The sequence below is a fragment of the Balearica regulorum genome, chromosome 5, assembly GCF_011004875.1.
Source record: "Balearica regulorum gibbericeps isolate bBalReg1 chromosome 5, bBalReg1.pri, whole genome shotgun sequence".
NCBI classification, from domain to species: domain Eukaryota; kingdom Metazoa; phylum Chordata; class Aves; order Gruiformes; family Gruidae; genus Balearica; species Balearica regulorum.
The window spans coordinates 33,435,682-33,450,069 of NC_046188.1; the positions used below are offsets into that span (position 1 = coordinate 33,435,682).

At 37.3% G+C, this 14,388-nt stretch overlaps 1 protein-coding gene across 1 annotated transcript in view; it reads right to left on the reverse strand.

The window, feature by feature from the left end:
• The window catches only part of DPH6 (diphthamine biosynthesis 6), a 221,488-nt gene that overhangs the window by 54,940 nt on the left and 152,160 nt on the right, over positions 1–14,388 (reverse strand). Inside the window, exon 13 of the mRNA XM_075754099.1 lies at positions 11,568–11,810. Within this exon, the coding sequence (XP_075610214.1) occupies positions 11,568–11,810 (243 nt within the window). The remainder of the gene's footprint in view (positions 1–11,567; positions 11,811–14,388) is intronic.

Sequence of the window (14,388 nt, forward strand, 5' to 3'; positions counted from 1 at the left end):
CGATCACTTGTTCACCTGTACAAGTACAGCACCATTGGCTACTGATGTTGAACCTGTAATTAAATTTTGCAGTATGCAAGGATGAAAATTGTGATGCTGCTGGAGGCAGAAGAAAAACAATTTGAAAATTCTGGTGGTGATATTAAATTTCTATTAATTGCCAGGCTCTCCCTCATTGAGACAGCCACCTTTATTGGGAATATGATATATAGATATGCAATCACAAATTATTTTGAATGTGGCCCTTTTTAGTAAACAAAGATTTTTAGTGGAAAATACAAACATTTTCATTCCTTTATCTTTCTTTGGTATATGAGTATTTTGGGGGCAAATGTTTGTTTTCAGCAGTGTAGTCAATTACTTTTATTTTTTAATATGGTATGACTGCAAAGCAAGATCAGTTAAATGGAATATACAGGACTATTAGGACTGCACATGGCCTTTATTTTAAAGCAAGTCATTTGTATTGGTGAATAGCATCCTACGTACAGTTTGGAACTTGGATTTTGCAGAACAGGTTTTCCCTCAGTTCAATGTTACAGAAGTCAAACTTAGGTGATGCAATTCAGGGAATTTCTTACAGTCCACTGTGGTGTGCTCCCCCCGGCCGGCAGGCAAGATCCTGCCTGTCACTCACGCACAGCCCCCCTCAGCAGGATGGCGGAGAGACTCGGGAGGGCAAAAGTGAGAAAAAACATGGGTGGAGATAAAGACAATTTAATAACAGAAAGAAAGAGGAAAAAAAATAAAGGCACTCACTCACCACCTCCCACCAGCAGACTAATGTCCAGCCAGCCTCCTAGCAATGGCTACTTCAGAAAAAAACTCACTCCCACTCCAGTTTTTACTGTCAAGCATGAATTTACATGGTCTATATTACCTCTTTGGGCCATTCGGGTGAGCTGTCTCAGCTGTGTCCCTTCCCAGCTTCTTGCCGAACCCCAGCCTGGGGTGGGGCAAAGTTGGAAAAAGAGAAAGCCTTGGCGCTGTGCAACAGCCAACACCGGTCTGCTATCAACACCGTGTCAGTCCAGATCCAAAACACAGCACTACAGGGGCTGCTATGAAGAAAATTAACTCTGTCCCAGTCAGACCCACTACATCCACTCATGAGAGGAAGTTTGCAATAACCTAAAAATTATAAGCTGAATTTGAGTTAAATGCTTAACTGCTCTCAGCAGTCATTGGAATGAGACATACGAGAGGCAAATGTGTTCTCCTGAAGATGAAGATACGCCTCTCAGATTACTACTGAAATATATAACGGGATCTTAACTCTTCTGTTCCTGAAGGCAGGTGTACAGAAGATCAGAATGTAAAGTTTTCAGTAAACAGCCTTTAAGTGACATGTATTAATAGATATGATTGTTAAAAGTTGTTATACTAAGAAAAAAATGCAAATATATATTAATAGATATGTTTGTAAAGTATACTTTTACCTATACGCGTACATATGTATATGAGGAGGGAGGGAAAGAGAAAAATTTGTGTACCTATATATCTCCCCCATATAATTCTGCAGAACATGCACAGAGAGACGACAAGACTACACATTACTGAACAGATATCTACAACTCCACACAAACATTCATTTGACAAATTATGACAAAACTTTACCAAAATTACTGACTTAATGAGAAATGATTGACAATTAGTATTTTCATCAGTTAACAGTTACATTTTCCTCTTTTAGACTCACTTGTTTCTTCACTGAGATGTATGCAGAAGTAACTACTTTGTCAACTACAGGCGATGGTCAGGATGTTTGCACAAAGGTGCTTATAAGCGAGATGCCTAAAGATCTGCATAATATTAACACTGAATAATATGTCCAAAAGAAAATCAAAGTTAGATTTCAAGTGCTACCAGCTGTGTTCACTGTGTTACAATGAAAGGATTGACGAGAACTATACACATGTATCATATCAGCTGGAAGCATTTATATTTTTCATCCATGAAGCTGAATAAATGCAGAGAGGAAGCTGAAAGTGATTATTCACTGCTGATCTGGCATGCGTGTTACTGGGTATTGATCATTTAGCACTGCTCATTTTTGCTATGCAAAAATTTAAAGGGGTTTCAAAATAATGCTACCTCACTTTCACGCTGTCTTACATACTTCTTTGAAAGTGGAGTACAGGAAAGGATAAATAATTTTTTGTTTCCTTGAATTTTATGAGTAAGGAAATTGAAGAGCTATTATTAATTTTGAAGCTGATGTGATATCCTTCAGAGGAGGAGGAGGAAGAGGAAATGAAATTGTTATAATGATCAGCACGCAGAACTAGAAATGAGGATAATCAAGTACTGAAATTTAGTAGAATCCCTTGGATTGCACTATACACTAGTAAAGAACTACTTTTACTGGAAGAAAGAAGTTATTTTCCTGAGTTAATTTATTTTTTTCTTTCAAGTTTTTGGTGGTAGAAGATCATAACTGTATCTGACTAGAGACAAGATTCTTGCACAGTTTCAAAAGGAAGAGATGGTATTTTGAGCTCTAATTTTTGATCTTCTCCCCTATCAAGCTCCAAAACAAGTACAAATTTTCCTAGTTAATTGTGGAGTTTCTCTTCAGTGGTATTTTGCTGAATCTATTTGTGGTGTTCACCCCAGCCAGCAGCTAAGCACCCACACAGCTGCTCGCTCATGCTCCAGCCCCGGCAGGATGGGAGAGACAACAGGAAAAGCAAAAATGAGAGAACTCTTGGTAGAGATAAAGACAGTTTAATAAGTGAAGAGAGTAAAACCAGTGATGCAAAGGTAATCATTCACCACCTCCCACCAGCAGACGGATGCCCAGCCAGCCTCTAGGGAATAGTCATCTTGGAAGAACAAACTCCCCAGTGTTTATGGCTGAGCATGATGTTACATGCTATGGGATATGCCTTTGGCCGCCTCTTGCCCACCCCCAGTCTACTTGCTGGGGGTGCTGAGTAGGAAAAACAGAAAGCCTTGGAACTATGTAACATTAGCCTGTTAGCAACACTATTTTAGCCACAAATCCAAAACACAGTGCCATAGGGGCTGCTATGAAGAAGGTTAACTCCATCCCAGCCAGACCCAGTACACTATTCAACAGCTGAGTTTCCTTCCGGCAACAGGAATGCTTTTCCAGGTCCCGCATAAACATGACAAAGAGGATATTGCCCACCAGATTTAAGGGAAGGACCTTCCGTATAGAAGCTTGACTAGTTTCTGAGATATGAGTTTTCTGATTTTTATTGAGCTCACACTGAAGAGACAAGTTAAAATACCCTCCTTGGAAAAAAAACAAGATCTAGAATAGCTGCTTAGTACTTAACATCAAGCTACTTGTTGGATGCACTGACTTGGAAGGAACATATGGGATGTCTGAAAGAGATTAACCTGCAATAGCTTTAGGAAGGACCAGTTGTTAATAAGACTGTCTGTGTGGGTTGGGGTGATGATCTGGCTCTTCTTTCAGTCCTGATCAGCAGGATTAACTCATCCAAAGGAGACCAAAAAAACTTTGAAGCTGATGATTTTCCTGAAATTCCTTCCTTCATTGTGGGGATTTAAAGTGCCCTACATGTAATTAGGAGTACAGTTTAACAGGGAAGCTTCCTGAGTGAAGGTAGGACCTTGATCGCTTTTCAATCAAAATGGGATTCTCCTCCTCTGTAAAGAGGCACTGACAACAGGTACTCACCTCGGGGCTGAAATCCTGTTAATGGCTTTCACAGTCATCACACATAAGACTTTTGACCAGAGGTTCTGGCCTAAGCAAACAGTGGATGCAAATATGCCCTCTTGCTTAGCACAAAAGTGACAGGCTCAAAACAGAATTAATATTTTCAGCAAAGGAGATGAAGAATCACTCAGAAAAACTCTTATAAGGGAACTGCTGCAGGGGAAAATCAGTCAGTCTGGATGAACTAGGCTGTTTACTACCCTGAATAACTTGACATGCATTTCTTCACTGTGTCTAACTGAAAAACAACGTTCAAATGCATGTGTATATTACCTGTAAATGGCAAATGAGCTAGTGTAAATCACTTCATGGAAATCAGAGAGTTACGCTGACTTATACCAGCTGAGGATTTGATTGTATCTGTATCTGTCTACACAAACATTCACACGAGAGATGCTCTCCTTCCTTATTTTCTATTGTTCATATTTTATGTTTACATTCTACAAGTTAAATTCATGTATACTGTTTAGAACATTATGGAATTATATATTTTTTTATGTATATCTCTATATTCAATTTCTAATAATGGCTTTAGTTAAAATCAGGTAGACTGCTTAATTGTTCTTTTTGTTGACTATATTCCTTTTTAAAATTCATTAAGGCTCCACTAGTGTTACAAATAGAATATCATAATCTCCCTTTAAAAAAAAGTGAAAGTGGCAACCTTTTCACTTCCCATCGTGGCCTGGTGTCAAAAGGCAGACTATATTCAAGGACCTCTGGAGTTCCACTATTCTGCATTTGACTTGTGTCAAATATTCTCATTAGAGTTGCTTCAAATGAATACAAAAGCTTTGTTTAATCTGAACACAGGGGAAATGAAATACACTCGGCACAAGATGAAAGACCCACTACCACTGTGCTATTTGAATGCACTGCGTGTTCTTACCATGGGCCATAAAAGAAGCCTGGTTTAATATATCAAACTGTGGAACATTCGAAATAGCATCTAGTAGCAAAATAAATGTTATAAACCTGATGAGACAAAAAAGGGAAACAGAAACATGTATTTTCTTCCTATTGAATTTTTGATAGGCATAGGTACTGGCTGGTGGCAATGTTTTTCAAAAATATTTAGTTTTCTTCTGGTAATATTACCAATTATATTAATTAACCTACACAAGATTCTACTGCAATGTAAACATAGCAAGGTTCTAATCTATCATTTATACTTTCATAATATTCATTTACTCCTACTCCTCACATTTCAGCTAGCCTGTTCAAGAAACTGGTAAAAGAAGGAGACCAATTAAATTAGTATTATCTATACTATAGGATAAAGAACTTACAATACTGTTGGAAATCTAACAATAGTATTTAAAATACATATAATAAAATATACAAAAAACATGTACCTGAATACTACAGACTTACAAACATCTGTTCAGGATGGGGAAAAAGTACATATCCTCTCACAGAAATCTGGGTCTTTTAAATATTCCTTTCAAGTTTTATGGTAATTTTCTCCATAGGTAAAGAGGATCTTAAACCTCTGCCCAATCCTTTGCAGCAAGAAAAACCTTCAACTTCCACTATTTGAGCATAAGCTACTTCTGTTCTACTTAGGATAAAGTGTCAGAGAATGCATGAATTTTATTTAAATTCATGACAGTCTGTATACTTCAAATACTACAGGCATGTCTGAACAATGCAACAGACTGCTGTGTTACAGATGCATGATGCCATGCTAAATGACTGCCATGAAAACATAATAATTACTCCAGAAAACCACTGCATGTAGCTAGACAGTTTCTGGCTCAGGATTTAACTTGTTTATAACTTGGGATCTCTGCATTATTCGGCAGGCAAAGTGGAAAGACAGAGGGTAAATACCAACGGTATTTACAGGACGGTCAAAGCAGGTATGATGCAGGGGTTCCATAGCATGGGCCCATTGGTCCTAGATGACTGCTCTTAAATATTTTAAAAAAATCCTAGTCCAGGCTCATTTACATCTTTTCACATCTAAACAGTTTGTTAATCTGGCCCAAAAGGTTTAAATTTAGATACTTAAACAAGGAACTAATTCACAATATATATATATCAGATAAAGCATTGCGAATCTTTTTTCCATCACTTCTGCATTACATGCTATTAAGACACACATTGTCAACAACCTGACTGGCATTTCTGACAGAATGCAAGTCAACTGTAGCACTCTGCTGGATTTGAAACAATCATGAGATCACAGCCACTCATCCTGAATGCTTACCATAAAAAAGAAAGCTTCTGTCAGAAGAAGGTGGGCTGGAGAACTTTTAAAGTTTGTAGTGCATTTGCTCAGGAATTTATTGGAGGGAGAGGACCAGACAACTAACATCCAAATGCAAGCTGTGTTATAAAAGCCAAAAGACGCGTAGTTTTTCATGTCACAGGAAGTATTTCAGCAGGTAGATTTTTCATTACTGAGGATGGAAAATACGGTGGCAGCTGCCTAATAAAATAACTCAAAGTAGAATCAAGCTATAATATCATCATCCGAAGAAAAAACAGTACATATAAAATGAATTGCTGAAGCAAAAAATATAAGCTAATGGCCTTAGAGCTATTAATACATCTTGCAGTCACACTAAATATTATCTTTCTAACCAACCCTGTCGTCTATTCTTAACAAAATATAATGTTTTCACTATTTCAAAATCTCTCTTCACCAATATTTTGGGTTCACTTACAAATACAGGCAAATCCTAAATTTTTTCTTGGTAACAAAACATTGTGTACTAAATGTACTAAAGTATTTCCCTACACATTTTTCTTTTTATAACAAAGAAATCAGAGATAACATTTCAGATAGATAGTTCTGGAAAATCTGCCTTTGAGCTTTGTGTATGCCACCAAATCAAAACAAGAACTGAAACTCCTTTTTATCATTCAGTCATGTTTATCAAGAACTGTATTTAAAAAGCAGAAAATGGCCTCCAAGTTTTTCTGTAAGTTAATGTGCTCTTAACTCACAGAAAAAAATGAATTAATGGTTCTTTGCCATGGAATATATGTTTGAATAGCAACAGCCCAAACCTGTATCTATTACACAGTTTATCCAAATTGATATATTTTACTGGCCTAGCTATACCAAATCTTGCTGGCGATTAGCAAGATGTAAAAAGAATAAAACACAGCAGTTAAACAAGCTGGAATGCCTGAAATCTTGAGACAGTACAGCTTGTTTCTTCTCTGTATTGGTGAGGATAACAAAAGAAAGCAAAAAGCAGGCATTCAGAGATAGAAAAAAAATGTAATCATGATCTTGCCCATCTCAGTTAATCTAGTGGAGTCTGTTGTACTGACAGAAGTACAATCCATCACTTGAAATACTCCAACAAAGTACAACAGGGATGGTTCTGCATGGAAAGCCCATGGGGAGGGGAAAAAGAAGGTAGAGGGTGGACTCAGCCCCCCACTAAATCTAGTGGGAGTACTGTCTAAACCGTACAGCTCAACTCCTACTGAATAAAGTGCGTACACAAAGTAAATTAAGAAAATTTTGCAGGCACAGTCACTGTTATATCATTATACAATAATTATTTGGAATATTTCCATCTATCAATAATGCCATCTGTCCCACCCAATACAAATGGACTACAACCCATCTGGCTTATTTTTTTTTCTATTGATTACTCTGCTGAATGAGTTAGCAAAACCACTTATAAAATCATCATATTACATGACACTGTCATTAAAAGATGTGAAGTAAAGAAAAACACAAGATGAGACTTAATTGGAAAACTGTCAGTTCTTCTTCCAGAAAGTTTCAGCAATGCTATAAGCTTTTTTTTTTTTTTGTTACTTAAAAAAAAATAATTAAAAAAAAGCTCTAAATGCTAACTACTGGATTAGGCAGAAACTGTTCTACCACACAATTGTTACAATTTCTGACTAAATGTATCTCCTCAAGAGTTTCAAAACGTCCCAAAATGTGCCAGGGAATCACAGAGAAACTGCAGAAGGACAGTAACTTAAAAATAGGGTGGGGGAAGCTGCCCATGGCTGGCACTTGTATTTGTTAATTCTAATTATTTTTCCTAGGTTTTGGCTTTGATTATTTGTTTGCATAATTGTCTTTATGCTATTTTTGCAGCCTCTGTTTTTTCTTTTGATATTAACCACTGCTTCCCTTAACTATATTTTAATTTCTCCAACAACCACTACTAAACAACAGTGCAGCCTTATCCATCTACAGAACTTAAATGCTTACTTCGGCTCCCTCGCTCTAGATCTCAATTACTACAACACCCTTTTAGTTTTAACAAAGGAACTCTCTCGTGTACTTTCCAAATGTTTATCCAAAGATCTTTTTGTTAGCCCAATGATTTTTTTTTTTTGAGCGAGACCTCGGTGGGGCTGCTTTCTTATCCTTCCCTCCCCAATATTTTTGCTTTCTACTACAACCTTCCTTCCCTCCACCAGATTTTCCTCTGTCACACCAAATGGCTTTTCCAATGACACTGTGACTCAAAGGGACATAGGAAGGAAGAAGAGAGAGGGACAGGGGCTGGATTCCAGCCCCAAGGAACAACCCTCGATGGCTGCGGGTAAGCGGAGTTCAGGGAGGCAATGCTCGGGCTTGTGCCGGAGGGGTGAGGCTGCAGGGAACGGTGCTGGGAGCACAGATGCTGAGCTGCCACCCGGAGCGAGGGAAATCAGGATGACAGCAGTGGAAAGGAGTTGTGTAGGAAGCAAGGAATGACGCTGGAATAAGGAAGGGCCCAGAGGCTGGGTGACTGAAACAAGTCAGAAGTTGCTGGAGGGTCCGGCCTGCTTACTGTTACTATTTTCTTCCTCTCTTACAATCCCCTCCCATCCTGGATGCTCATTAGAGCCACTCCTCTGGTAATCAGTGGAATAATCTGGCTATTCTGAAACATACTCATTTTACCTTTCTCTTCGTAATTCAAGAAGTTCCTAAAAGACAGTTGTCACATTCAATATGACAACAAGTCCTCTAAAGTCCAGGCAAGTGTGTCTGACCCTGTGGCTTTATCTCAAGTGAAGCTTTGATCAACTCTGTGTCCACACTCTGCTCTAAGAAGTAAACACATCCAGAGAACAATTCTCACGGTTCTCTTTCTGTTATGTTCTGTTGGGTCCAATTTCTTTGTGTCCTAAACAATTTATACAATCCCTTTTGTGCTTTACAGACTACTGACTTGACATATGTGGAATGATTCAACTGACGTTGCTGAATGGTATTAATTATGTAGAGGATATTTACCAGACATCACTATATGACAGAACGCTAATAATTTTTGGTGCTCTAAAATGAAACTTTGGCAGTTCTGATGCATATGGTTTAGTCACTGTGTTAAATACAAATACCTCAATCTTCATATACCATCATTTTGCTATTAAATACAGAGCATTCAACAAACAGAAATGTAAAGTCTAAACCCTGTCTTTAAAACATAATTAGTTCTATGGTTTATGATGTCTAGTTTACAAGAAACGAGTTCTGAGCTGCATTGTTTTGTTGGCGCAAACAAACTCCTTTTCCCCTGGATGACAGAAGCAGAACGATTTCAATTGAGATACCATTTGTTCGTATTAAGTCATCTGTAGGTTGCAATTGATTCAGGCCTTTGGCTGCTGCTTGAAATACAGTTCAAGAATAATAAAATACTTCTGGTTTGACTGACTTAGTTTACTTGAAGAAAACAGACCATTATTTCACGTCATGGTATCTGACAGAACTTTCTGTAGTAGTACTGGGATACCAAAAATTACACAAACCCACACAAGTAAGGGATATGCTACTTAGGTTGTTAAATACAGATGCCTTCAGAGTAAATCGACTGTGTTCTGGCTTCCACCCAGAAAGGCAGCATCTTACAGCATCTGACAGGCTGCTCCAAAGAAAAATTTAAGAGATGTAAAAACTACACTTCCTGCTTACATTGATTCTATGGAATAAGCGGGGGAGAAGTACAACTGTTGTACAATTTATCAGTCATTTTACAAAGTTCTTCCAAATTTCAAATGTTACTGTTTTCCTTATTTTAAGAGTAAAGGAACTCTTCTCTTAACACCATGCCAGCTGGTGCTTCTCCTCCAATACAAAATCTCTATTTCCATTAACATGACAATTGTATTTTCAGGGCAGGACAATTCCTCCCTCTGGTTCCTTGTAACAGAAGTGTTTGATACATCTTTTTCTCTGCTTTGCTGTGTATACAAAACCTTACTAATCAAAAAAGTATGCATAGCCTGAAGAAAAATTCAATTTCTCTATCTGAACCTCCTATTGACAAAATGATAGGGAAATTGGAACATCTGGCTCATTCCCACTGATCCTTTAATATTTTCCAAAGCATTTTTAGATTGTGTTGTGGCACACATTGCTTCATCTGCTAATATTTTTTTGCTCTTTCTGATACTGTCACTGATGAATATGATCTGATAAGCACAGCATTAGATTAATGAACATCCTCTAGGATTGCTTGATGCTCCTCTAGGATACTTTTTCTTAAACAGTCCTGAAAACTGTTAGGCACCTAACTTTTCATAGAAATATGTGTAGGCAGCAATCCATTTTTAAGCTATGGCTTCAACAATCAAAAAGTGACATGGACCAGATACTAGTAATAGCCAAAAAGCAAGCAACCTCATCAGTATTTTTCATGTAGCTAAGTACTACCTAGTCATCTCAGTAAGTGGAAGAAATAAAAGACTCGATAGAGAGTGGCTGATATGTATAACAACTGTGGAAGACCTAAAAGATTCTATCTGGAAAAAAGAAGTTTGGAAGAACTGGCACACACCACCCATCTGCCCTCAAATCATACATATTACAAATAAGAAAGCATGTAGGCTTCATGGTCATGGTACATGTTACCAACCAGTCACATAGCAAAAAAAATGAATTAAAAAATCTGAATTGAATTCAGACACAATACACTTGGTCTTGGAGAACTAGTAAACAGTATTTAAGAGGGTCCTTTATCAATAAATCAAGGTTGAATGTGTGAGCGTCTAAGGAAAGTCTACATCTTTAATAAGAAAGACAAGTGCCTAGTGCAGAGATTGAAAGTGAAGGCAAACAGAAGGAAAGTTTCAGATGCATTTTTCCTTCTTCTATGGCAACATTAACATATGCTATGCTTCCCAGCCATGTATTTCCCTGAGAAACCATAATAATCAAGTTATATTAAATTATACAGCAATTATGCAGGTACTACTCTTTTTTACTCATTTGTGGAGAAGTTATGTTTTATTTACAAGATTTGTGGCCATTACCTTTTCAATGCTTGCAGGGTGTTCCAGGGCTATTTAAGAAAAGTGGTGCATATATAATAGAAATGATTATGGTATCGTTATAAATCACTGTGCAAATTATTATGCTGTTAGAGATAATCTAGGGTCAACCAATAGACAGGCACACCCTGATCTGGTCTTAAAAGTTCAGCTGAATAATAAACAATAATGAGCAGTAAACTGCTAAACTCAGTTGTCATGACAATTTTGCTTGTAAGAAAGAGCGGGGAAAAAATCTCAACAGAACAACTCACAGAAAGTTGAAGATGCCCAGTTCTTATTACGTAAAAATATACGGGCAGAGGTAATTCAAATAAGGTATTGTTCACATTTTTGTTGGAGGAATTGACTGTGCTTTAAGAGTTCTTTAAAACATTGCTTTGGGGAATTAAGACAAAGTTAGTGATGAATATAACTTTCTATTAAGCAATTTTCTTTCTCAATTGTGCACAACCACTTATGAGCCAGAACATAACAGCTCAATCAAACCTTATTGTATCAGCTTTACTTGAACCCCTCTGAAATGCACTGAGAAAATTCTGTCAAGACTTAGAGGGGAAAAAAAAAGACAACCCAGAAAGAAGAAAATGGATATCACAGCTACCTTTTTACATTCTCTTAATTTCTTCTGCCATATAGAGCGAGCAATAGGAATGTGCTTGCTGTCAGTTACATAGCAGTTAGCTGTGATGACGTGGTGGAGTGCAGTCATCTGGCTCATAGCTTGAAGAATTCGCTCGACATGACGGAGGGAAACTATGGCCTCAGTCCATATGCCGCCGCTAACAAGCTGCATCGTACAAGGTACTAGAGCAATCTGTCCAGCACAGTAGAGAACATCTCCAACCTAGAAGAAAACAAAAATAAGTAAAGAAGATTCTGGGAGTGTTTAGAAGGCAAGGGAAGCACTTTTCTCTTTTCCAGGTAGTTTCTTTCAACAGTACTGTTCTTTGCCATCATTTGTCACAAATGAAGCAAACATGCCGGTCTAAATATAATTTTTGATAGGGATTTAACTACAATATAGAAACACTGCCCTGCAATAAATTTTAATCTAGCAATTAATACTTGGATGTGTCAGCTTAAAGCAATAATATCTGATGTTACTGACTGTAACAGTTGCTGGATCACACTGATGCCCCCAACACGGTTAACTATGTTCTTGCTTTCTTTTTTTTGAGTGATGATGCACACTATCTTTGGTTCAATGCTATTTTTTTAACTTCTAAGTCTTAAGGTAAGCTTTATTTTATGTAAGAATATATAAGAAAGTATAAGCATATATCTGTAATGTCTTTAGTAAACTAATTTAAAAATACTATAAAATAATTCTTGCAGAACACCTACAAGACGGTGTATGAAAAAAGTCACGATAATCCACCAGAAGGTAAAAGGAAATTGCAGATAGAAAATAAAAAGCAGAAGAGTGCTACTTGACCAAAGAGATGGGTTCGCCTTTTGAAAATGGAATTAGATGTGTGGCCAGATATACCATCAATATATTGTTTTAAGTTAAGCTGCAATGCAGTTACTTTGGGCTGATTTTCCAAAGTCTTCCTGGCAACACTCTGAAGACCTACTTTTTTTAACAGCAGCCAGCAAAGGAAACATTTATTCTTACTATTCAGACATCTCAAAGATTTATTATAAAATCTTAATGTAAATATCAAAACTTTTCATCCTCTTATGCTGCACTTCTCTAGAAAGTCTGTACATTTCCTGATCAGTGAAGCAGTAAATTTTATTCAATATCAAAAGAAAACTAAGTATAGAAGTGGGAAGTAAGGTGGGCGTAAGCAGCTTTGAAGTCAGCACAGGAAGCATTTTGCTAGGAGTAAAGAGAAAGAAAATGGACTGCGCAAGGAATCTTTAGGAAGAATTTTGCAGAATTTACTATATAAACTGTAAAAATTCCTCAGAATTAAGAATAATTAAAAAAGAAATCTGTGTCCTAGAAGACATGGCAATCAAACCATGTGACAGACCCATATGCAACTCCAAATCTGTCCTCGTAACTGTCTGTGTCTCACAAAAGACTCACACATGTAACTATTGGAAGAGTATCTTATACAATTTGGCATACAAGTTCTATGATTAGCAGCTGAAGAGGGGGAGGAGGCAGAGAGGAAACATAATGTATCAACTGACACCCATCAACTATTTAAATTGTTTAAAATATCTGAAATATTGTTTTGCTAATGCTATATATAATCCTGAATTTGGGGAAAAAATATGCAAGTAATATTTTGGTTTATAGGAACAAATGGTCTTTTTTTTTTTTTTTTACAGTGCTATTTTAAAATATGTGCCATTGAACAAGGGAGTCCAGCCAGCTACCAAGTGGCATACTGACAAGATGAGAAACAAATTCAGGAAAATATAATTCAGAGGGGCACAGGTTTGTTTTTAAAGCAAGCCATTCATTTTCACCTCTGCAAAGTGAAATCCAGGCATTAGTCAAAAACTGCAACACAGGTAGTTTATACTTCTACAGAAAAAAATCACACTGGCAATATTTATTCCTTTTTTTTTCTTCCCTGTTGGGCTGCTGGTTTTCCATGCATCACCCATGTTAATTATTAGGTAGACAGAAGAGCTGTTCAACTAGTTCACTTCCCCTATTCTTGAACAGATTGTTTGAGACATAATATGAATACTAATTAACGATAAAATATCTCTCAGTGTTTTGAAATATGGACCAACATAGCACTTTCTTAAAGTATCCTGGATAGTTCTGATACAATTAGCCCCACTGGTCATAAGCAAGGTCAAAAAAAATCTCTGAAGGATTTGAGCAAAATTGGCACCACTTTTGGCTCAGATTCAGTGGGAATTTTGCAGACTTCTTTAAAAAACAATTAAAAAATCCCTCTGTTCCTAACACGCTTGTTTGTATCTTAAGATGTAATTAACAGAAAAACAGTGTTCCTAGCATGCCACCATGTTACGGAAGGGTGGATGCAAGGGAGGAAGAGGGGGAAAGGGTCAAAACGGCCACAGGTTTGCAGCAACTCTATTTCAGGGGGACATAAATTAGGATACGGGCAGGAGGAGGGATGTTCCTCTTTTTTTTCCCAGTGACTTGGTCATGAAAAGCAAGCATAAATAAACAATCAGCAGGGGCAAAGCAGCAAACCAGTCCAAACACTGTTTTAACAGATTTCAAGAGGTTGTCTCTAGAATATTTGAAGCATTATACAGAAAATTGTTAGCAGAGTAAAAAGCATTTAAAACAGGGAAGACATCATAGTATCTTGTTCACAGTACTGAAATCTTACAACGGGAGATGTCACAACGTACAGTGTCAGTCCTTGTGTTGTGAAAGTGTTCTGCAAAACCCTGCTAGAACCTTACAACAGTTTATCTTTTTGGAGCATCTACAAGGATAACGGAAGATCTTTCAGGCTATAGATTCACAGTGTATC